The 23,804-nt window shown below is 33.6% G+C and overlaps 1 protein-coding gene across 30 annotated transcripts in view; it reads right to left on the reverse strand.

The window, feature by feature from the left end:
- Positions 1-23,804, reverse strand: part of LOC107065823 (CUGBP Elav-like family member 1-A) — a 402,374-nt gene that overhangs the window by 99,024 nt on the left and 279,546 nt on the right. For all 30 annotated transcript variants that reach the window (XR_016177710.1, XR_001475649.2, XR_001475648.2 and 27 more), the window contains one exon: positions 7,658-7,740. Coding sequence is in view for 27 of the 30 variants with exons in the window: in XM_015319840.2 (XP_015175326.1) it covers positions 7,658-7,740 (83 nt within the window). In the remaining 3 variants the exon portion in view is untranslated. The remainder of the gene's footprint in view (positions 1-7,657; positions 7,741-23,804) is intronic.

Here is a 23,804-nt window from a genome sequence, read left to right on the forward strand (position 1 = left end):
CGTAATGTTTCTATTATCAACAAAAATAAATTAGACATCGAAATCTCCGCGTATAGAAGGTGGAACATTTGTCGTTCTCAACTATCATTTTCAACTCGAGTAGAACGGACAATATTCCACTGCACTCGGTGTCCGCTGAAGCATCAAAACCGCACTTAAAAGCACACACGCGAATTGCTGAGTGGACGAGTAAACGTTGCACACGAATTACAACTCGTTATCAATTTTGGTATTTAGTGTACAGTCGTGTATCAGCACTTCCCATACACAATACAAACCATACGAACGAACGAACGAACGAACGAATGAACGAACGAACGTAGTATAGTGTATAATATCAAATATTTGAAACTACTGTACATTGTAGATCTCTACTATATTTCGTACTATACTTTAGACGTTTATTTGACAATTATGTTACAGAGAAAGAAATAATACTTAAAACACTTACACAAACGCTTCATCGATAAACAAATTTTTTTCTCATTATTTTTTATTCGTCAATAATTTCAACTTACTCCACCCCTCCTGCCGTTTTTTGAGCTTATTATTTATACACTTCGCGTGAGCAAACAAAAAAATTTGACCCTCTTAAAATTCTTCTGAACAATAACGAAGTAATTAAAATATAAAGTTAGAAGAAAGAGATAAAGTACGAAAGAGGGAGAGAGAGAGAGGGAAAAATCCTCGGGAGAATTTCAATTTTATCGCGTGTTGAAGTTACCACTTTCCCCTTCTTTTTTTCTTTCATTTCTTTATTCCCTCGAATAAGAGGGCAAAAAGAATATAAACAAACCGGTTGTTGCTTGAACGTAAAATAAGTTTCTGCAATGTTCTGAAGCTTTCTACAACCACCACCACTACCACTACCACTACCATAACCATCGGGATCATTCGTATTGGATTAAAAAGGAATGGTAGTAACGATACGCATACAAAAGGGTATATCGATGGTGTCATGATCGTGTCAAGAAATGTGACAGTATGATTCATTGCGTTATTGTACGATGATGATAACGTGATCCCATAGGTTAGATAAATATGTATAGTTAATGAGTACATAAATACTATATATTTCGTTTATATACTACAATAACCTAGCGTGTCTATGAGATGTAACATAATATATAATCGACCACGGGGTATGACGTATGATTATTACGTGGACCATCATAACTGCTTATTAAATTTTATCCAGAATCCTCGGCTGGGTTTTGCAGAACCTGTTGGTAGTTCGAAATTCATCGGTGATACCATCGATATCGATCGTGTAGATGAGTATATATATGTGTGTGTGTGTGTGTGTGTGTGTGTGTGTGTGTATAGTGAGCAACCGATACGAACATTATTCTGAATATTTTAAGGTTTCCCCCACTGGCTAGGAACTGGTACCATGAGTGAAACAGAAACAGATAGTGCGAATAAACGAGAAAGAGAGAGAGAGAGTGAGATAGAACGATGCGCACTTCCCATTTGTGAGCATCGACCTCTTCCACCATCTCTTTCCATTCTCTTCGTCCCTTTTCCACCCCATCCCACCCCTTGTCCCGGACCATATCAACGCGCCATCGGCCATATATCGGTTTCATTTTCCAGTTACGCTCGCCTCAGTTCCAATACCTCTTGTTCCGCCGTACCGTAATAATATTACGCACTGTTGCGAGTACGGTATGCCAGCTTGTTAATTCGCCACGGTTTTCCATCAATTTCGTGGCCGCGAGCCAGCCTCTAGCCCTCACTCCCCTTTTCTCTTTCCTCTACCCACTCTCTGTCTCTGTCTCTTTCTCTTATTTCATTTTTTTTTTACGTGGCTTCTGTTCTACCCTCGCATTTGCGCCATCTCTACGTATGATAGATACAAACATATATCCACATACACATATAGATATATGTATATGTATATATTTTATTCGTTTGGATTGATCGTTAAAGGTGTTAACGTTAATACACGAAGTGTGATAGTGTCGAAACAGTACGAAATAGGATCGATTCCTGCGGCCTGTTGTAAATTAATCGTATACGCGTCAATGATACAAACGCCAAGTGTCAAATTAACGAAAAGTAATTAATCCACTTTTACGATCTATTTACCATCGTATATATATTTAAAAACAACTTTGACGCGGCATGATAAAATACAATTCAAAAAAATAAAATACTTTACATTAATTAACCCTTTAACTACATTTGACGTATCAGTACGCACGTCATGGATTTGTTTGGGTAAAGAAATTTGAGGTTTATTTCAAAGTAATGAATAATTTTTATATTATTATTATATTTAATGTTGTATTTAATATTAATTTAAATTATTATAAAATATTTCAAAGTAATTTTTAAATAAATGTGTACCCAAAGGGGTTTCTCCCTTTAGGGAGAATATTGAAAATATTAGTCGTAAATTGTTGGTAAAGAATAAATTTTCTTGATAGGAGGTGAGATAGGTGGGAGGGGGGTTAGGTGAGTGGGTGGGTGGGTAGTCGATCCCTTGGAGGGAAGACAGTGGGTGGATATGCCACTAGAACTGGATGGTGAACACGCTCGTATTAGATTTTGTATGTATATATGTGTGTGTGTTTGTTTGTTTGTTTGTTCGTATGTATATGTAAGAACGAGTATGCGATTGAGAGTGAGAGAGAGAAAGAGAGAGAGAGAGTACAGTGTGAGGGTTCCCCAGAGCACTCGACTCATTTCTCGGAGCCAACACAAACCTCTCGACTCGACGCCACTCGTGGAAACGAAATCTGATACGAGAAAAGCTAAACTCCTTCGAATGTACAAGCCGCCCCCATCCACATCCCCCACCCCCGCCCCTTCTTCTTCTTCTTCTTCGCCACCCCAACTTATCCACGTTCACTTTGAGCTCTCCAAACCCCCCCCCCCTTCCACCCCCATCCAGAACGTATTCCTCAACCCACCACCTACACTTCTTCCACCTACAGCAACTATACTATACTCTTCCAGTTCTCGCATGACTCCCGCGCTCCTTTCAGTCATCCACTTATACTCAGTCAACCCTTTTCATTGCGAAAACGTCGTCGTTCCACGATTCACATATTTCTTTCTTTCTTTTTTTTTTCCTCTTTTTCTCTCCTTCTCGTGTTTTTTTTTTTTACTTTTTTGTTTTTTATATTTATCGCTCGAGTATTCTACTCTCTCACAATTATCCATGTCTCAATATGTTTCTCTCTCTCTCTCTCTCTCTTTTTCTTTCTTTTTCTTGTTTTTTTTTCTCACTGTATTAAGCTCAATCGGTACACCCTAACGATGATGGTTTAAAGTAGTTTCGTTTAGCTCGTCTTAATTAACTTACACGCATACCCAGTCATTATCTTGACACTTTGGTATTGGGTAGTATCTTTTTTCATGCCACACGATCCCACCCTCTTCATTTTTTATTTTGTTTTCATCCTACTCCACTTTTACAGTGAACGATACACCCTCCAGTTGTTTAAGTCTAAACTACTCTTTTTACTAGTTAGCTTCTTCGTAATTAGCTTGATAGAAAAAAAAATAGAAACGAAATACTCACTTTGGTATAAACTACATGTGTGTATATATATTTATGAATGCATGAATGCATCCATGTATCTTTATATATACATTTATGGGCAAATGTATATGTATGTATATAAATTGTGTATATATATATATAAAATACTGGTGAAATTGTATATGGTGTTTGTCTTTCATATTCCAACTGACGATTATAATATCGTTGTTCAAACTTACTCCTTGATATGTGTATTCAACGAATAAAGTTATCCCTATGTTCTCGCCAATCGATGTATGTCAATTAACTTAATTAATAATTTCTAGAGAAAATGGTCTGTTTAAATAGATAGATAGAGAGTGAGAGAGAAATATATCGATATATCATATATATATGATGATGATGATGGTGATAGTTGGATATGGTGAAGGGAATAAAATCCTCTAGAGACCCTTGTTCCTTTTCGCATGATCGATTCAATCTACGAGATATAAGAAAAGTAAATTAAAAAAAAATCTGGACGAGCATATAAAACCCTAATGGTATCATTCTATCTATTATTTTATTTTTTTTATATTTTTCTCTCTTTAACTTTTATACGCTGTGTCGCGAATAATAATTGTGAATACGGTGGATATAATGTGAACGTAAGGAGTTTATACTACTTATGAATGAATGAAAGAGTAAGAGTTAGTGGCGCCGCCTTACGTCTAACGTAGCAACTTCTTTACTCATTGCGATTTACTTTACTCGATTGGTTATACGTATTAACACGTACAACACACACTATCATATTATGAATCAAATTCTATTTGTCAATGGGAAACACGTTGTGAAAACATTTTGATAATCAAAACGAATATAAATACAAATTGGTAATAATTATTCTTTTTTTTTTATTTCATTTATTTTAAAATGATAATATTTAACGAGATGCAATAAACGTCTCATGTCGGAATGAAATTGAACGAATAATGAAAATGTTGAATAACGTAGCTTCTTTTTTATCTAGAACATTGTAAAATCCTACATAGTTAAACACAAGATTGTTCGTTCTTGCGAACGATGATAATTATTCTCGTACGTTAAGCCATAAACGTTAAGAGAAGAAAGATAAAGAGAACGATGGTAGGAAGGGGAGGGGGTTGTGTGTCTCGCATGGCTAAATGTTCTTAATGACATCTTGTAATTGCCTAGAAAGTTAACAGTAATTAACCCTATAGAAGATAGTATTATTTGTTCTAACTCGTTACGATTATCGAGTGTTACTACGATTTGAATAGAATAGAGATTATATAGGATAAATCAAATTTAAATAGAAACGATCTATATCGATTTGTAATTAAAATTTTTTATTAAAATTTTCGAATATTTATGAAATAAAATTCGATACAACAAACGTATACCAAAAGTAAGTTTACTACATTGGAAATTGTATTACAATAGCGTATAAATCTTATCTAGTTTTACGAATGAAAAAAAAATTAAAAAAACTAAAAGAAATAAAAAAGAAAAAAAAAGTAGAATCGATCGATTACCGCAAATGTGCTTTCGATACAACGTGATCGATATATTTACACTGGTGTGACCTAGACCAGGGTACGTGTACGATGAGGTGTGTATGGTGGGGATAGGGGGTTAACGATGAGTATGTGTTTGTGTGTGTATGTGTTTGGTCGTAGAGAAATGGATAGGAAACGAAGGTAGAACGTGGATTTTCGGCGAAGAGTACTAAGCGAATCCGATTGGTCGAAGGAAGGGATCGATCGGTTCGACCTCGGCGACGATTTGAATAATTTATTCGAACGATCAACCGTATTAATATTCATTACTCGGTCAATACTCGATCGAGCGAATCATCATCATCATCGGTACTGGGATAATTGTCCGCGTAAACATTCCGTTCGGCTTAGGCCGTTGAATTTGCCACATTGATCCGAATCGAACGAGGATAACATCACCGTGGTACCGTTCCTCATCTCGTCTACACACTCTAGCCAAACGTTTCCCACCTCTATTACAGAACATCTGTATATCGTTCGAATTTCGGGGGAAAACGGAGGGTAGGTAGGAGAGAGGAGGGTGGAAACATTTCGAGAGAACCAATCCCGAATATTTCTATCATTTACATTAACCCCGTATCGGTCGTAAGTCACTTGGTAAGTGATTTATAATAAATTATATTATTTATAATTAAATTATTGATAATTTCATATATTTCTAGTAATCCTTTAAAAAAAAATAATTTTTAATAAATAATTATAATTGTAATAAATAAATAAAATAAAATAATAATTATAATAAATAGTTATTTTTATAATACCGAACAATTTTATTTGTTTGTGTGCTGAACAATATTATTATCGAAATTTACTTATAACTTTTAGTGAGAATCATCAATATAAAAATCTGACGATCGATAAGCGTTAATATACTAGGTGAGACATTTTAAACTGGACACTTGAATAAATCAATTTCTATTTTGATAGAAGAAAATGTAGTAACTCATCGACTGCCAATTATGAGATATCTCGTAGTGTGTGTGCTGCAATTTTTAGATTAATTATAAATAGTCATTTGATTTCAAAATTATTTTTAAAATAACGAATGAAAAATTATATTTTATATGGTGTAAAAAAACATATTAATTTATTTACTGTAAAATGCATTAACAAATGTTATATCAGTAACTTATTAATATTTAATATATTTTGTAAGAATTTTGTGTATTCTTTAAAATAAAATTTTGACACCCCCAGGGCAAGACGTTCTAAATATGCCTGACAGAGTCAATGGGTTAATCATGATTTATATTTGGTTTTAAAAGTTAGAACATAATCTCGTGTTAAGTATGTGGTGTAAATGTATTTGCCGTGTGTTGCACCTTACGGTCGTGTAAGTTTTTAATTTTTTTAACCCTTATCGGTCGTAAGTCACGTGGGAAGTGACTTACAAATAAAAAAATGCTACTAATAATAATTAACCCTCTGCATTCGAGGCCTTTTTTAGTTACAGCAGCACAACCAGCAATTCGAGACGATTTTGGCCAAATTATGGAAACATTGTACATGTACTTTAAAGTCATTTATAAACAAACTAACGTATACAAATAATCAAATTTCACCAATTTATTTATTTTTATATCAAAAACAATAAAATTTAAGAAATATTATACTCTATAATAAGTTTTTGTATGATATTTTGTAAAACAATACTCAAGATGCATCTTAGATTTATCAAGACACGTTTTACAATAGTATGTCACTTCCCGCCTACCTCCAGGCGTATTATGATCAGAGCAAATCTTACAGTCCCTTTTCGGTCCTTTAAGTATTATCTTTAAATATATGTTAAAAGAAATATCTTATCACAAATCGTAAATAAGCAGATAGAGTAACAAAAGACTTCAAATTAGCCGGGCGCCGTATCAGCGCCGCTCGAGTTGCCACTAAAATCTGCCGGACGCTAATTCGACGCAAGCTCGAGTACAATGGGTTAATAATTTCATGTATTTGTAGTATCCCTTCAAAGAAAAAATATAAATCATTTCTAATAAATAATAAATTATTCTTATAATATAATATTGAACAATTTTGTTGCATATTTACCGAAACCATTTACAACTTACAATTAGTAAAAATCATCAATATAAAAACCTTACGATCGATAAGGGTATTAATATAGATAACTAGTTGGAATAATTTATTGTGTTCCATTTATACAAAAAAAAAAAGTACAAACTGTATAAAGTACAGTTGAATTTTGTATTTCTTTTGGGTTAAATACATTTTTTATTTTTTTTTATCACTAGCAACAATCGAGTTATATGAACAGTCTCGTTTTATATTATACTTCAGCCCAGTATATACGAGAAAATTGCACTCGTGGAATATTTTTTTGTATTTACCGTTGTAGCAAAGATAATTGAATTTTTCAAGGTACCCAGTCGAATCATATAATTAATTAACGACTGTAACAATCAATTATTTGATTAGCTTCTATATATATTCTGTAATTTTGAACAATCATACGGCTAACGGACCATTAAACGGATCACATATGATCCTGTTACGTTAGAATCAATTATATAATGTAATAATAATCCCTTAAGAGAAGAGGGATACCAATATGTACGTGTATGTCTGTATGTGTGTTTGTACTTACCCCGTTGAAAGTCTTTACGTTGTGCAATGCATTCTGTGCGTCCAAAGCCGCTTTTCTCGTGTAAAAGGTAACAAAGCAGCATCCTGTAACATAAAATGAATTACAAAGATATTATTTAAACAACAACAAAAAATTATTGAATTTATTTCAAAATAATAATAATAATAAGTGAGAGACGATAATGAACACGACAGACTGACTATTTGACAATTGAATAATTGATTAACTTTTTTTTTTTTATTAACAAAAAGTGAAAAAGAAAATGAAGAAGAAAAATAATGAAGATCAAAATAAAAAAGAATAATAAAAAGTTTGTTTTTAAAGAAATGAATCGAACCTTTTTCACTGTAGTCGTCCCTTTACAAAACTTGGCATATGTTGAGAGAATTGGCAAACGAATTCGACCAATTGCTGCTCGTTAGTAGTTACGAATTGGCAAAAGTTCGAGATTCACAGTATTTCTATCTAGCTTTTCTAGCTTTTATCCTATACACATATATCTTGTCGATTAATTCCTACCAATCCTTTTTCCTATCTTTCACTCACTTTAGACACGCGAATGGAGATGGTAAAAGATGTTCACAAACGTAAGCGTGCACGTTGGTATTACAGGGGGGTCCCCCCTTCCCTTTTAGTTTACGAATGAGTTGCTTTACCTGCATAACTATTCTCTCATTCCTAGCAATCCCCACAATGCTTTCGCGAAAGTCCGTGAAGCTTAAACAATATGTTTGTTCTTCTTCTCATTCTCTCATTCTCTCTCTCTCTCTCTCTTTTTCTCTATCCAACAACGAACTTTACAATTCCCAGTTGAAACTTACGATTCCCACGAATCGTTGAATTAACGTTCTGTGCACACCCTCCTCCTACTGCTCAATGAAAAAAAACCAACTCTGACGTAACCCTGACACAACTCTGAGTCCTTCTTTTTAGTTACTTTTAGTTTATTTATATCCGTGGTAAGATTAATTCATTAACTGTCAAATTATGTTTTTCTTTCGAAAATACTTAAGGTAAAGGCACGAGTAGTTGTTGACTAATTAAGACAAATTGTTATTGTGAAAAAATGGTGGTAACTTTTTGCATTTTTATTGAATAGTAATAGTACAATACCCATACGTATAAAGAAGAAAAGAATTTCAATGATTCAATTATTCAATTATCAAATTTCATTTAGCATTCATACTTGGCTCATGATTAAATCTATCTGCCAAATTATGTTTTTTTTTTCGAAAATATTTCATATTTTTGAAAATGTCTCAAATTTGAATTGTGTCTGGTTGCATGAAAGAGAATAATTAAAAAACTATTTCTGTTATTATACGTGTTATCTTATGCATACAAAAATAAATATTATTTATACAATTTTTTCCCATACAGTTTACACGTAACCCAGTGGTTTACGTAAAATTCCAAAATCCCCTATATGGACAGATCATGGCAGCTACTGGGTTAAAAATACATTCGACTATACTGTTGAGGACCAATTTATTAACTATTACTATTCTTTTTATTAGAGATTTATTCTTTTTTTTTTTTTTTTTTGGAAAATGTACCCCAACAATATTTGCCATAAGCAATGCGTTAATAATCCTATTCAAGGTAAGCAGGAAGAACGTTATAATGATATTGTAATGAAACACTAATCTTCATCTAAAGGGGTGCTATAACGTGATTACGTTTAATAGAAGCATCGGCAAGGTTTGCAATTAAGGTAGGAGGAGGAGGAGGTGGAGGACGATAGTGTTTGTGTGTGTGTGTGTATCGTGCATACCTTGTTTTGAACGATAACGCAATATGGCAATATTCAATATCGAATTTAACGACGATAGGTACGATCTCACGACGAATATCGTAATTGCTATCGGTAATATACGATGGTTGTTCGATTTTAGGATTACTATACTATAATACTTTATTAAAACGTATAAAGTATTATATATACAGAGAGCAGGTGGTTGGGTGGGGGTAGGGAAGGGGGAGGGGAGTTCGGTATTTCTTGTTTCGCGAACGAACGTGACTAGAACCTAACCAACGATAGATATCACAGATTTTAATACATCTTTACATAAAAGTCTCACTTGACTTCTTATAGTTTACAATTTTAGTAACTTTCATCCATTATTCTATTATATTTCTAGCTTATAAACTTGAAAAACGTTTATCATCGATGTTTATTCGTTAATATTTTCGATGAAACATACAAAAGTTAGAATTAAGTTTTTTGTTCGATCAATCCCAAGTTATGGTTCAAATCAATTTATTTCTTCATTTGCACATTTTCAAAGTTTTCTATTGAAAAGTTTGATTATTACGCGAGTATTTAAGAAACAAAAAAAAATTAATAGTCAAAGGAACCAAGTGTGTCGAGGGAAATGATTCGTAAAGGTTCGAAAATTGACGTTTAGACGAATTTGTGAAAATTTATGAGAATGTTGGCTCTCTCTTGGATAAAATTATGATCTAGGCGAGTAACTAATCTTAAAGCATCATCATCATCATCATCATCATCATCATCATCATCATCATCATCATCACCCGATAGACCCTTAAATCACATCGAACGAACTTTCCCTTCGCCGAACGGTTGCTGCTTGGCCGTTCGCCGAACAGCCGTCTGTAATACTCGTGTCTACAAATGACCCTATTCGTCGAGGTGCCAACGCTTGCGTTGCTAGTAGTAGTAGTAGTACTCATTCCCCTTTTAACCACCTTCCATCATCCCTTTTCCCTTGACTGATGATCGCCACGTAAGCGAAGATCACAAGGAAGATATCACACGAAGTCATTCGGGTGTTGAACTAGTAGTCAACGTAACGCGATTAGAACATCTAATCCTTTTTTTTCTTTTCTTTCCTTTTTTTCTTTTTTATCGTTGATCTAAACACGAAAACTTAACTTGCCACAATCTGTGCTAACTATTCTCCACGAATGTTGTTGTTCCTTCTTAGTAATTAACTTTTTTTTACGTGTGTTCCAATGAATGATTACAAACCTTGGTTGTTGATCGTTACATTTGCTTTTGATCTTGAAAATATTTTAAACATGTTGTAAGGATAAAATGTTTTAAAACGTGAGAATATTTTACCCCGTAGTCGTGTAATAATAACCCTCCCCCCCATTCCTCAACGAGACTAATAGTTTGTGAGTCTTTGACGTTTAAACATACGACGACAAGAGCTTTCGAAGATTGTTAATTGAATTTTGCGTTTATAGAAGGTGAAACGTTTCTATTAACAATAACAATGATCCGATTTCATAATGTTACTGGTACAATTTCATAATTACGGAACTGTAATTATATGCAAATTGGGATCAATTATTAATAAGCGAATTATTAACCTCGGGAAACACAGCAGTGTGCACCCATGTATTCCCATGAGTTTCTCCCACGTATACAGTTTGAATAGCACTAGTTTAGAGTAGAGAAAGATAGAGAGAGTGAGAGTGAGAGTGAGAGTGAGAGTGAGAGAGTGAGAGAGAGAGAGAGAGAGAGAGAGAGCATCGTTGGTCAACGACGACGGTGTAATTTTCTCGTATGGGCTTTGCCCGGTATTTTCTGACTGCCCACTACCACCACCCATTGACCACTACTCTAACACCTACATCCCAGTACCAACACTACTAATAGGAGGGACTATACCTCGTGACGTGCGTTACTTCGGAGGAAAGCTCTCGGCGACCTGGGAATCGCGAACAAAGCGAAAATCAATTTCGCGTAAAATTGTGGAATTCTAATTTCTAGAAGCGTCAGAAGTTAATTATGGAAGATTAAATGTTAGTCATGAAATTATGTTTAATTTTGTACCATACTATATATCGATTCATTTCTTATACATTTTAAGTAAAGAACGTCGTATTTTATTTGTTAAACATATTAGAGGGTGAAAATTTATAATGGTTTAAGTTATAAAAGTTACTAGATTATTGTGAATATTTCTAAAATAGTGGAAATGAAATACGAAAAGTAGTATATCAAATCCTGACAAGACCACCATTTTGATTTTCAACCCCTCCCCCCGTTTATATAAATCGTATTGTAAATACATTTAAAATATTTGCATTGTAGATTAATGTAACTTTCTAAAACAAAACAAAAATAATTGGATTAATTTTCACAAACAGGACAATTACAAAATATTAGCCAAACTTTCTGTTGCGACTTCTAATAGATAAAATTCTAAAATAAAATAAACTGAAACAAATATAAATTAATAAAATCAATCTCAATCAATCCTATAACTCGTTCGTTCTCATTTTACACACACACACATGTGTAATGACATGTTAAATAAATTTTACGTCGAAAATGGTTTATGCAACGATCAAACAATGATCGTCTACGTTAGCAGAATATAATCTCGTGTGTTAGAGTATGATATCGTTTTGAAAAATTGCTATGACGAATGAGCAACCACCACCGGGTTCTGTTCGAACAAACAAACGAACGAAAGAACGAATGAATGAATGTGCGAATGAGAAACGAAACGAAACGTTGGGAGGGAATGGATGGTGGCCTGCAGGGCCTCGTCGCCATTAGGGATTCCCAATTCACGTCGTAATTATCGCTAATTGGACTCCGGATTATACTTGCGCGACACTCGACGCATGAAACGGCCGTCGTTCGCGGCGCGAATTATGCATTGCTCGCGTTTACATATACATAGGTAGGTAGGTAGGTTTTACCTATACATAGAATTTCACGGTAGGCACGTCGAGAAACGTTTCGTGTGACATCAAGTGAATAGAAGAGGAGAATAGAAATAGAAATAGAAAGAGAGAGAGAGAGAGAGAGAGTGAGAGAATGAGAAAAATAGAGTTGCGTGTGTACGTGTATTTGTACATATATGTGTGTGTATGTGTATGTGAAAGAACGAAGACGAGAGGAAATCAAGAAGACGTATGTAAGAGAAGAGTGTGGAGAGGGGGTGGAGGTGTAGGAGGTTTGTTGTCGTCGATGCATCGCATTGTGCAAAATTCCATCGCGCGTCGTCGTCGTTCGTTTCGACGACGGGAAATTATTCGTGCGTGTAACGTAAGAACTGGGAATTCGACGACACAAACACATACACGCGTAACGATTCGTTCTATTGTGTGATAGTAGTAGTAGTAGTAGTAGTAGTTTATATTCTACCACCTGTCTTATATTTTTTCAACCGACGAAAATGATTATTGCACGTGTGAATATTTTTCCAATATAATAGGATAGAATTCAAATCGTTGTTGAATTATGGTTTTCAGATGAATTTGATCTGTTTAAAAAAACGGATATTATGTTGCATAAATTGATTTGAAAAATATTTTCTACATATATAAAAAAATGTATCATATGGAGAAGAAGAAGAAGAAGGTGCAAGTTTTCTTGATCAGATAAATTTTCTTCATACATCGTAAAAAATAAAATGTGTGTCTTATAAAATGAGAATAAGGAAAATGGATTTTTAAAGTATGCTTGATAAGTTTGAAGAAAAAGATATTATCGTTGATATACGATCGGTTGGTAGTAGAACAACACGTGCTTTGCAACGTGTAGAATCCCATGTGGGTTTGCGGCTAGTACCACCACCTACCACCCCGATCTCCCGATTCGTGATTAGAGTCCACTGGGAAATCTATAAAGTCGTCCTTCTTCAGAAACGCGAGAAATGGGAAGAAGAAAAATTTATATCGGCTTTTCGAGACTACTTCGATTTTTTAGTTTTTTTTTTTTTAACCTTTTCTGTATCATTCCTTTGTCGTTAGTTACGTTTTTTCCTTGATACTTGTTGAAAGTTGATTTTTTTTTTTTATGAAAATGAGCTAAATTTAAAACACGAACGAACGAACGAAACCCTTGGAAATGGAAAGATTTGGGAGGGAGGTTTTTTCTAATGTAAGAAAGAAAAAAACCACCATAGATAAAATGAAATGCATCGGATACGTGAGAAAAGGAAGAAAACCGAAATAAGTCGTTTGCTATTGAAGTTCATAGACAAATGCAAAAGCAACGGGCAAAAGGTATGATAATGTGAGGGGGAGGGGAAGTTGGGGAGGGGGAATAGTGAGTGCATAGACTAGGACGAGGAAAACGTATCGTCGTTCGTTCGGTAGCCGATCGACGAGTACGCGGAAAATCCCGTGGGCCTGCGGCTAATACCTCGATGCCGATGCGTGATTAGAGTCCACGGGGAAATCTAGCCCGGACATGCTCCGGAGGTAATGCTCGTTACTCGCAAGAGCTGAGTATATAGCCCTTCGCCCTTTTACCACCAATGCCAGTATCAACCAACCAACGAACGAACGAACGAACGAACGAAGCTGGCAACGGCAATAGCATGGCGTTGCCAATACTTGCACAAACCAGGAACCCTACCGAGTAGTTGCTTTTCTGCACACGATATTCACTCTCTCTCTCTCTCTTTCTCTTTCTATTTTGCTATTGCTATTACTTGTTCTCTCTCAGCTTGTGCTCTGTTCTAGCCAACTAACTCTGTCCATTCTCTACTATTGGGGATTCTACTACTATCCGTTTCATTCTCTCATTCACATCGAAACATAAACGATCTAGTTTTCCACGGAACGAGGAACCGCGTTGCGATAATTGCACCAACTCTCTCTCTCTCTCTCAATTTTTCTGTTTTAGTCACTTCCCTTTACGATTCTACAAACGATAACAAGTAATAGACAAAATCTCAGCCTCCTTCGGATGAATTCAATTATTAACGATGATGATGATGATGATGATGATGAAGATGATGATTTCCCTTTAAACTTATAACTATAAGCATATTATATTTTATACTTATGTTTATTAAGATTTCTTAAAATAAATAAAGTGTTAACATTATGCTGTCCGGTGGTACCACGTCGATGCTATGCGGAAATTATCGGACAAGTGCTGGTGGAGGTGGTTTCATTCAAAAGATAAATTTCAAGTATCCAACAAAATATTATATAATAAATATATAAACACATTATATGGGGTAGGGATACGATTGATTACTTATGGGAACTGATAATAAGATTAATAATAACCGTTGACTACAAGTGGAATGATGTATATCAGTTCTACCGATACCAAAACGAAAAAAATTTTGATGAATTGTGCGAACGGCAAAGTGTTAATAAGTTTGTTTATCCTACAATCAACCACCCACCCCCACCTCCTTTATACAGACAGAAATCTTATTACCGGAAATTTTATTTTATTTTTTTTATTTCAAGTTTTACAGTTATACGCTGGTATAAATTTAAAGATACACATCTTGTTATATTTATTTTTGTTTTGTTTCGATCGAATTACATTGAAAGCGTAGTAGAACAAAAAAAAACTAGGTGTCCAGTTTTGTATCATAAATTGTGAAAATACGTTTCGACGCTTCCAGGTGGGGGAAGGGGAGAGGTTGTGATCGAGATAAGAATGTGTTCCAGAATAGTGTATACTTTTTCGAAGTAACGTGCGATGGAGATATTATCAAAGTGTACACCGTCGATCGTGTGTGTGTGCCCCCATAAATTCGATGTCCAACACGTACCTATTTCTTCTCTACTACCTTATAAACCTCTATTTATCTGTCCCTACGTGCGACGATAGTTTTCTAGACGATATTTGTCTCTCCCTCTCTCTTTCTATGTTACTTTTTGTAACATATTTTTTTTTGTTCACTTTTCTTTTCGTAACTCCCTTATTCGACACAGTTTACACAGCAGGAGATATCCTGTCTTCGATATTGCTATCGAAAGCACTTCTCGTCGTTAAAACTGTTCGAAAAGTATCCAAGCAAACGCTGAATCGGTGAATTATGATCTTTTCGAGTATTACAAAATCGAAAGATGGAAAATGTTATAACAATAAATGAAGACAAATTGTACTTTTTTAAAAGAAATGTATATATCAAATTGATTTGTATATCAAATTGATGTATATATCATTGACAATATCATACACAATCATATTAATTATAATGTATCAAAAAGTGTTAGTTAATTTTGCTAACGAAAAATCCTATCGATCAATCTATCGATCATGTTTGAACGAAATACAAATAATATTGTTTATATCAAAATTTTCTATTTATTAAAAAAAAAATATATATCAAATTTATAATTAAATATAAAATTAATGTAAAAAAAAAAAATAAAAATAAAAAGATGTATATCGTTTCCATTTTAAAATTGGTTACTTTTAATTAAGCAAATTGTTGTTGGTTGGTGAGAGAGAGGAGGATTTCTTAGGCTAACGAAATGCACTTAGGGGGTGCATCCAAGCGAAATAGCCGCGGTAACAAGGCGAGATAAGAGCCTTGAGTTATATCGTCTCTTATCTGTTGGTTGTGTTCACGGCATTTGACCTGTGATATCGGTGTGGATGCCAGGCCGGTCACGTTGATGCAAGGTGCAAACGAGAAACCCGCGACTGTCTCTCCTACCTATAGTTCTTGGATCTATATACTCTCTCTAGCAGTGGCATGCTATATCGTGAACATGCATACATATACATAACACACACATTCATATACACGCAAATCTCTCTCTCTGTTTCTCTTGTTTGTCCATTCGCGCGTACCTACGTGCGAGTAACGTGCCTGTAGTCAGGAGACTAGGCTTTGACCGATCAAGCAACCTGAATTAACTGATTAAGCATAGAACAAAGATGAATTGATTCTAAGGTATCTAACTCGGTATCAAAGATAAGGTAAAGAATCTTTTCTAAAACGATATGAGATCTTAACGTTAGAAATAGTCTCTTCTTTGTAAAACAACAAAAAGAAAAAAAAACAAAAAATAAGAGAAAAATAATGTTACCTTCTGTTCAAAATTTTTGTTTTCGAATTTTTTAAATATATTTTAAAGTTACATATATAGGTCTACAGGAAAGTTCTGTCCGATTTTAGAATAAAAAAAAAAAGAAAATAATTCACACATATCTCGAGTTAACTTTATTAAATAATATAATTGTCATCATTATTTATGATTTCTTTACAGTGTCATGGCAATTCGTATAATCCCAAAAATTAAAAAATGCCATATCTTTAGAAGCAAAAAATTGAACCCAGTGTTTGTTTGAACGGACAGAACTTTATTTGACGAACAAAAAAAAAATAATAATAATGAAGGTAAGGTATATAATAAAAGAACTTTTGGTCCCTAAAGTTTTAAATTAAAATAAGTTGAAACTAGTATCATTTCGTTTTCATTTTTATTATTTTTTTACATGGTGATTATCGATACTCAAAACGATCGAAATAGAGTTTAACGAATTACCATATATTCGATAATATTTTCCTATCAATGTACCCTTTTTTTTCTTTTTCATTTGACACCCCGTCGATCGGAATACTTTTAATGGTCATTCACCATCACCAACACCAACACAAACTGAGTACCACCACCATCAACCACTATCATACAAAATCATCCTTCTCCCGTTCCATTATTATCGACATTAATTTGCATAAATACCGTCGGCATTCGCTTACCCGTGCTTATTATCCGCGTCTAGCGGCGAGACGTATCACCACCACCACCATCAACCCCCCATAGTAATTTGCATGTCGGCTCACGCGTTGACACGCGTTTTGCCATCGATCGTGCGGATCATTAATTGGTCACGTTTATTTTTATTCTTTCCGATCAATAATAACCGTTCCTCCACCCCTTCACCGTTTTCCCTTTCCCTTTCTATCTTTTTCTGACGTAAATTTATTTATAAGCTAATAGAAATGAACCATTTGGAAAATTATTAATCAAATTATAAATAAATATATTGTGTTGTTCGGAAAGTTCGTGCCGATTTTCGGTAAGTGGCATAAAGTTGTTTTGCTAAAAAAACCTGAGAAGTTCTGGAAGGCCGAAATTTTGAAGTTATCTTTAAAGATGGAGAAAAGTGGTAGAACAGAATGGGACTTATATATAATTTAATAAATATATAACAAAAAAGAAACTTAAATACATTGCATTTCAATCTTCCGTCAAAAGTATTTGTCCGCCAGAAATTTTACTAAGGAATAGAAAAATATTAAAAATTCTCTAAATATGAACAATTAAGAATTTTTTTATTTTTTCATTTAATAATGTATGCTAGGGACTTGTAAAAAATTACATTGGTTTTTGTATATCTCTTGAATGAACTTATATATAACGATTTCAATACGATCTTGCTATGTGTACGTAAGTATATGGCCGCCACTGTATATATAATTAAAGAACGTTGACAAATGTAAAATTGAGGTTATGTATAAGTCATTAAATACCAACGAAGAAGTATAATCAAGATGTTGCATGTTGAAAAGTTAACAACAGATTCATAGTTATACTTTGTGAGATTTCTTTTAGGTTAGATTTACTTTTCGTACTATGAAGAAATCTTTTTATCGCGATATTGCTCACGCTTTCGTTCGCAGAAGTGTACCATAATCCTCAGAGAATGAATGAGTGAGTAAGTGAGTGAGTATATATTTATATAAGAATGATATATATGTATATATATATATATATAAGAATAGAAAGAAACAGAAGGGGGTATACTTGTCAACGTATTTTCTCACGATACTTGCATACTCCAAGAACCTTCAAACACATTTCACAGTAAACTCAGAGTATTCTCGATACACTTTTATCCATCCGCTCAGCATCATTGATATTCCGTGTGCGTAAAAGATGGCTTCCTACGGTTGGGATAATATCCTTGCTAAGAAACAGCCAAGGGAGAACCCATGTTTCCTAACACATTCTTGTTTTATTTCAAGACTCCTCTCCCCATCCACCCACTTCAAATCTTCATCACTTTCTTTCCTCTTTCCTAATATTACACAAATTTTTGTATATCGAATCTGTGATAAAAATAGCTTTTGGATTCTCTTTTGAAAGCTTCCAAATCGAACCTTTCATCGTAGTTTATTGTGACAAAAAAAAGAGAAGTTTTACCATACTATATTACGAATGAAACAGGAAAAAGTAAATCATCCTTCGTTCGATTACGTTTGATCTTTTTCATAGCCTTTTTTTTTTTGATATCAAAAGAATTAAATGGACAAACTTTGTATTAAAAAAAAATGAAACAAAGAATTCAATATCTACTTCAATTAATAATACAATTTTAATCCACCCTAAAATTGATCCACTAAAATCTGATACTCCCTTTTATTTTTTTGTTCACATTCATTCCGAATAAAATAGATCTAACGATGTAGTTTAATAAGTACTAGTTTGAACCACGATATGAGGCTTACAAAGTATCAAAGCTTTTTTTTTTCTTTTTGTAAAAATATCGTCTGGTATAAATCCATCGAAAGTGGGTGGGTGGGTGGAGGGGGGGGGGAGTCTAGTAGGATCAGTCTGGTTGCTCTTGTCCCTTTTGGTGATTTACACCGACCATATTGGAAGGTTGATCCTATCAAAGCGGTCGTTTTGATTCAAAGGACGATGAAAATAGGGCTGGTGGTGATGCTGATGGTGATGGTGGTGGTATCGGGGGTGAGGATGGGGGTGGGATCGTAGAGAAAGAGAATGAGGATTGAAGTACTAGAAGGTAGTAACGATCACACGAGAGAGAAAGAGAGAAAGAGATAGAGAGGGAGAGAGCAATGTTTCAATTTCTCCAACTTCTGAAGAGATTAATCGCGAAGCAGACCATAACGTTGACCTGGCTGTTGTAACGTTGGTAATCCAGATTGCCGACAGCCAGTTAGTTAGTCGGCGCTTCCACTAATCTCCGCGATATTAATTTGGATGCGTACACGAGAGGCATGCAGCCACAGAGTGTGTGTTGTGTATGTGTGTGTATATGTGTGAGTGAGAGAGAAACTAGTATATGGAAGCCAGTACCACCAAAGCCAGTATGGAAGCCAGTAGTAATATGGTTGTCGAGACAACGATGGAACCAGCAGCCGGTGGTGCTGGTGGTGGTGGTGGTCCGTTCGACATTCTACATATGCGAACATAAGTAGCTTCGTCGGCCCGTTAAGACGATCTCTCCTGCTGGGACTAGGATGATTGACTGCATGCTATAATAAGCGGATCTGTCGATGTCAACGCCAGACGGGGACTAGAAACAGGTGGCTAGTTTACTAATTTCCATATATATATGTACTATCGATTTAAATCGAAATTATTTTATCATGTGTAATAAATTTAACAATTTCTTTTTTTTTTATCGTAGAATACAGTGAAACAAATCCAATTGCTTATTTTATCGACTAAATTATTAACTCTGTCTAGTTAATATCTAGATACCTAGCTAATAACTGGCTGGTCCCAAGCCCAGGCAAAGGAGGAAGGTTCGAGGGTAAGATTAGCAATTTACCCTCGGTAAAAAAAAATTGCTCCCAGAACTAAATTCACAGTCACTTTAGGGTGTGAATTTTGGGAAAACAGAAAAAAATCTTAATAATAATAAGGAGAATAATACTAAATTATTAAAATCAATCTGGAGCTATTGTTTGTTTTTTAGAATGGAAATTTCTTTGATAGAAAAGTACTTTTCCAAAATAAAAAATAAAAACAAATATATAAATGATGAATTTTATTTTTACCGATTCAAGGTATATTATAAAATTCATTTTCATTTCGTAGTACTTTGCAGAATCGCAATTATTTACATCGATGTTATTTATCTCGTCTTTTTACATATTTGTTCGTTCATTCCCATATTACTATTTCGTTTGTTCGTTCGTATATTTATCGTTCTTGATATTTTTTTTTACCCAACCTTCCCTCCCCTATCCCCGTTCTTTTACGTTCCTCTTTTCAACGTCGCTATTCGTTCGTTCATTCGTTCGTTGATTCGTTCGTATGAGAAAGAACCGTAGTTATATTTTATACGGATAACCGAATACTTCGACAAATATGCGATATCGTTTTCAGGATTTAATTAATCGTAGTAAAACATTCAAAATATTTTACGCGCGTTACTTTATGCGTTTTTCATATTACGAAATTAAATAATATACATTTCTTCCATTTTGCGTAATGGTAAAATGGTACGATTTATATGTATTTTTTCTTTACGCATATATATATATATATATATATATATATTTTTTATAGGTACCTATGTTTTATCTCTTTCTCTTTTTTTCTTCTTTTTTTTTCTAAATAAATATAAATAAAATGTAATGAGAGATTGTTTTACAAAGGGATAATAATAAATTTTGAAAATACGTGTAATATTCTATCAATCCGTATTTTTCCATATCTATCATTTACGACATAGAAAAAAAAAGATTAATTAATTAATACGTAAAATTATTATGCTTTTTTTCCCCCTCCACTTCACCTTTGACAATGTATGATCAATTTCATTTAATAAAAGTATCAGTTTCCTTTTAATATCCAAATTGTTGAACAAGGAAACTGATGTTATACGAAAGAAATTGTTTTAACCGACAATTCTCAAGATTTCTTTAGAAATGCAATTGCAATTTTGTTATAGAAATAAGAAAAAGAAAGTTTGTTGAATCTAGGTCAAATCATTTCTCAATCGAATCAATTACGTATTTATCATACGTATATGTCATATATATAATAGACATTTGCCAAGTATCTCCTTCTAGATGATGTTAGGTATGTGTGTTCAGTATAATGGCACACAAGGACTCGCGTAGACGTTTCGATAGAGAAATTTGTTATTCCACCTGTCAGTTTGCTTTGAGCGTCTCTTGATATACGTATCTCTAGTTCGTCTATCATCGAGATGCAGAATATATATATATATATCTACATATATAGGGCAAATATTATTACAAGAGTATATACATTTACGTATAATATATATAGATTCCATTTCGTATATATATATATACGAAAAATAATATATATATATACATATGTGTATATCAAACATTCCAGAATATTTATACGAAAATTATTCTTCTAACGTTAAATGTAACGTCATATTTTTGAATTTATACACGATAACACGCGAAACAACAACACTATACTCGTGAAAATGTATAAAATTCGAAATCAAAATCGAAAAACACTTGTAGATTTTATTTTTTAAAATTGTATAACATTGATAAATTTTTTTTTATACAAAATTTGTTATGAAAAATGTTATGTTAAATGTAATGTATACATATGTTAAAAAGTTGCGAATTTATACTTTATAATTTGTTTTTTCTGTTTAAAAAAGCACACAAATTTTTTATTTATTATTTTCTTACGTTTTACTTAATGAAATTGAAATATTTTTTTTTGTTTATGGTTGGTGATGTTAAACGAGACGACAAATTATTTGGATCATAGGGAAGAAATATCATGATCATATTTTTATAAGAGTATGTGGTATTTGTACGTATACAAATATTATTTAATTAAAATTTTATGAAAAGTTGCGAGTGCAAAATGAGGATGTTTTGAAAACGATCGATAAGGTGTGGCATTTTATTTCGAATTCGCGTCACTTTGGAAAGAGTCTATCGAAAAGTGTATAATTCAAGTGGAAAATCGTTATCTGGCAGGAAATTACGAGCCGGAGTCCTGTCTACGTTACTGACAAGGATTTACCATCGCTTTTTCGAAACAAGGGATGGTACTTTGTATATATAGGAATATTATTTTTCTTTTTTTTTCTTTTTTCTTCCTGTCTTCTTGTCTATATTTATTTTTTTATTTAAACACTTGCCCTACAAAGACGTTCCACAGACGTCGAGATGCTACTATTTCAAAACTGCAAGCGACGTGTACACCACGTCGATAGGCGTTGTGAATAGATTTATTTTATTTTAATCATATCAACCAATATTGTAAAATGGAAAATGATAGTAAACTCAGTGATATTGTTACGACAAGTGCAATATTGTAGTGCACGGCACCACAACCGTGAAGTTAAATCGTAGGGCAAGTGGATAAATTATTTCACATTTATATGTATATCTATAGTTGAACAATATATGTGTTACAACATTTCATATTAAGTTGAAATAAATTGTATTTCGTTGTTTATTACAGAAAATGCGACAAAAGCAATGAATTATAAATTTATTCGTTTGTTGGTTTTTGATAAATCTAAAACATGATGAATGCATTTAAATGAATATCATTAAGACCACATAATAATTTCAAAGAATCACATAAGAATTTTCAGAAATACTTTTCATCGTGAGGAAAAATAAATAAAGTTTATAACCAAGGATCGATCTGTAATGATTGATAAAAGTATAATATCGATACTGACCTGAGTAAAGAGAAGAAATACCGGTTTATCGGAATCGAACCGGACGCGTGGTATCGTTCGTTGAACGATTAAAAAAGGACTGACAAGAGGGATTCGATAGAAATCCGATGAAGCTTTTCCGCGAACGAAAGGAAAAGCTATTAAACTAGCTTCGACGAGTTTAAAAAAGATAAAGCACGCGAACTTTATCAACAGTTCAAATAACTCTATGTATTACAAAGTACCTTTTGTAGTACGAAATGAACTCTTTACACGAAGTACACGAATGAGATATCAAAATACGTTCTATAACGTCTATAATAAGAGTTTAAAGGCGTAAGGGGAAGTTTGTTGAGAGAGGGGTCGTATTGAGAATAAAAAAAGAAATTTAGTAATACGAGTCAATGAAATTAACTTTAGTTCTAATTTTCACAAAATTTATTGGTACCAATGATCCGACGATTTTAATTCAATTAATTTGATTTTTATATTTGTTTTTCTGTTTCTCTTTTAATTTCTTTTCTTTTTTTTTCATATCCTTTTCTAGTCTTAGTCCTAGTCTCTCGTGTGATTTATTTTTTCAAAAGTCGAGAAAGAAAGTCATAGCACATTTTCGATAAAATCATTTCCACTTGGTGGCGTTCAAGGAGGAAAATATTTTTAATCCTTTCCTTTTTCATTCTTTTTTTTTTTTACTTCTTCATCTTCTTCTTCTTCTTCTTCTTCTAACTAACTTCGACTATTTCCAACACTACTTGGATTCTCTTTTTTTTTTTCCACCCACCCAACCCCTCCGAGTCTTTTTATACAAACGAGGTCGCGACTCGTCGCAAGAAGAAAAACGATTCGAAGAAGAGACAGGCGTAAGGGGGTGGAAATGGGGATGGGATGGTAGTAGGAGGTGTATTACTCAAGAACGAGAAAGATATTGAACCATTTTTTTTTTTTTTTCCTAACTGTTGGAAAGACGACGCTGGCCGCGATTTTTTTTTCAATTTTTGTGTTTTTTCT

Source organism: Polistes dominula, unplaced genomic scaffold (genome assembly GCF_049000335.1).
Source record: "Polistes dominula isolate Pdom_NZ unplaced genomic scaffold, Pdom_raw_medaka contig_19, whole genome shotgun sequence".
NCBI lineage: Eukaryota > Metazoa > Arthropoda > Insecta > Hymenoptera > Vespidae > Polistes > Polistes dominula.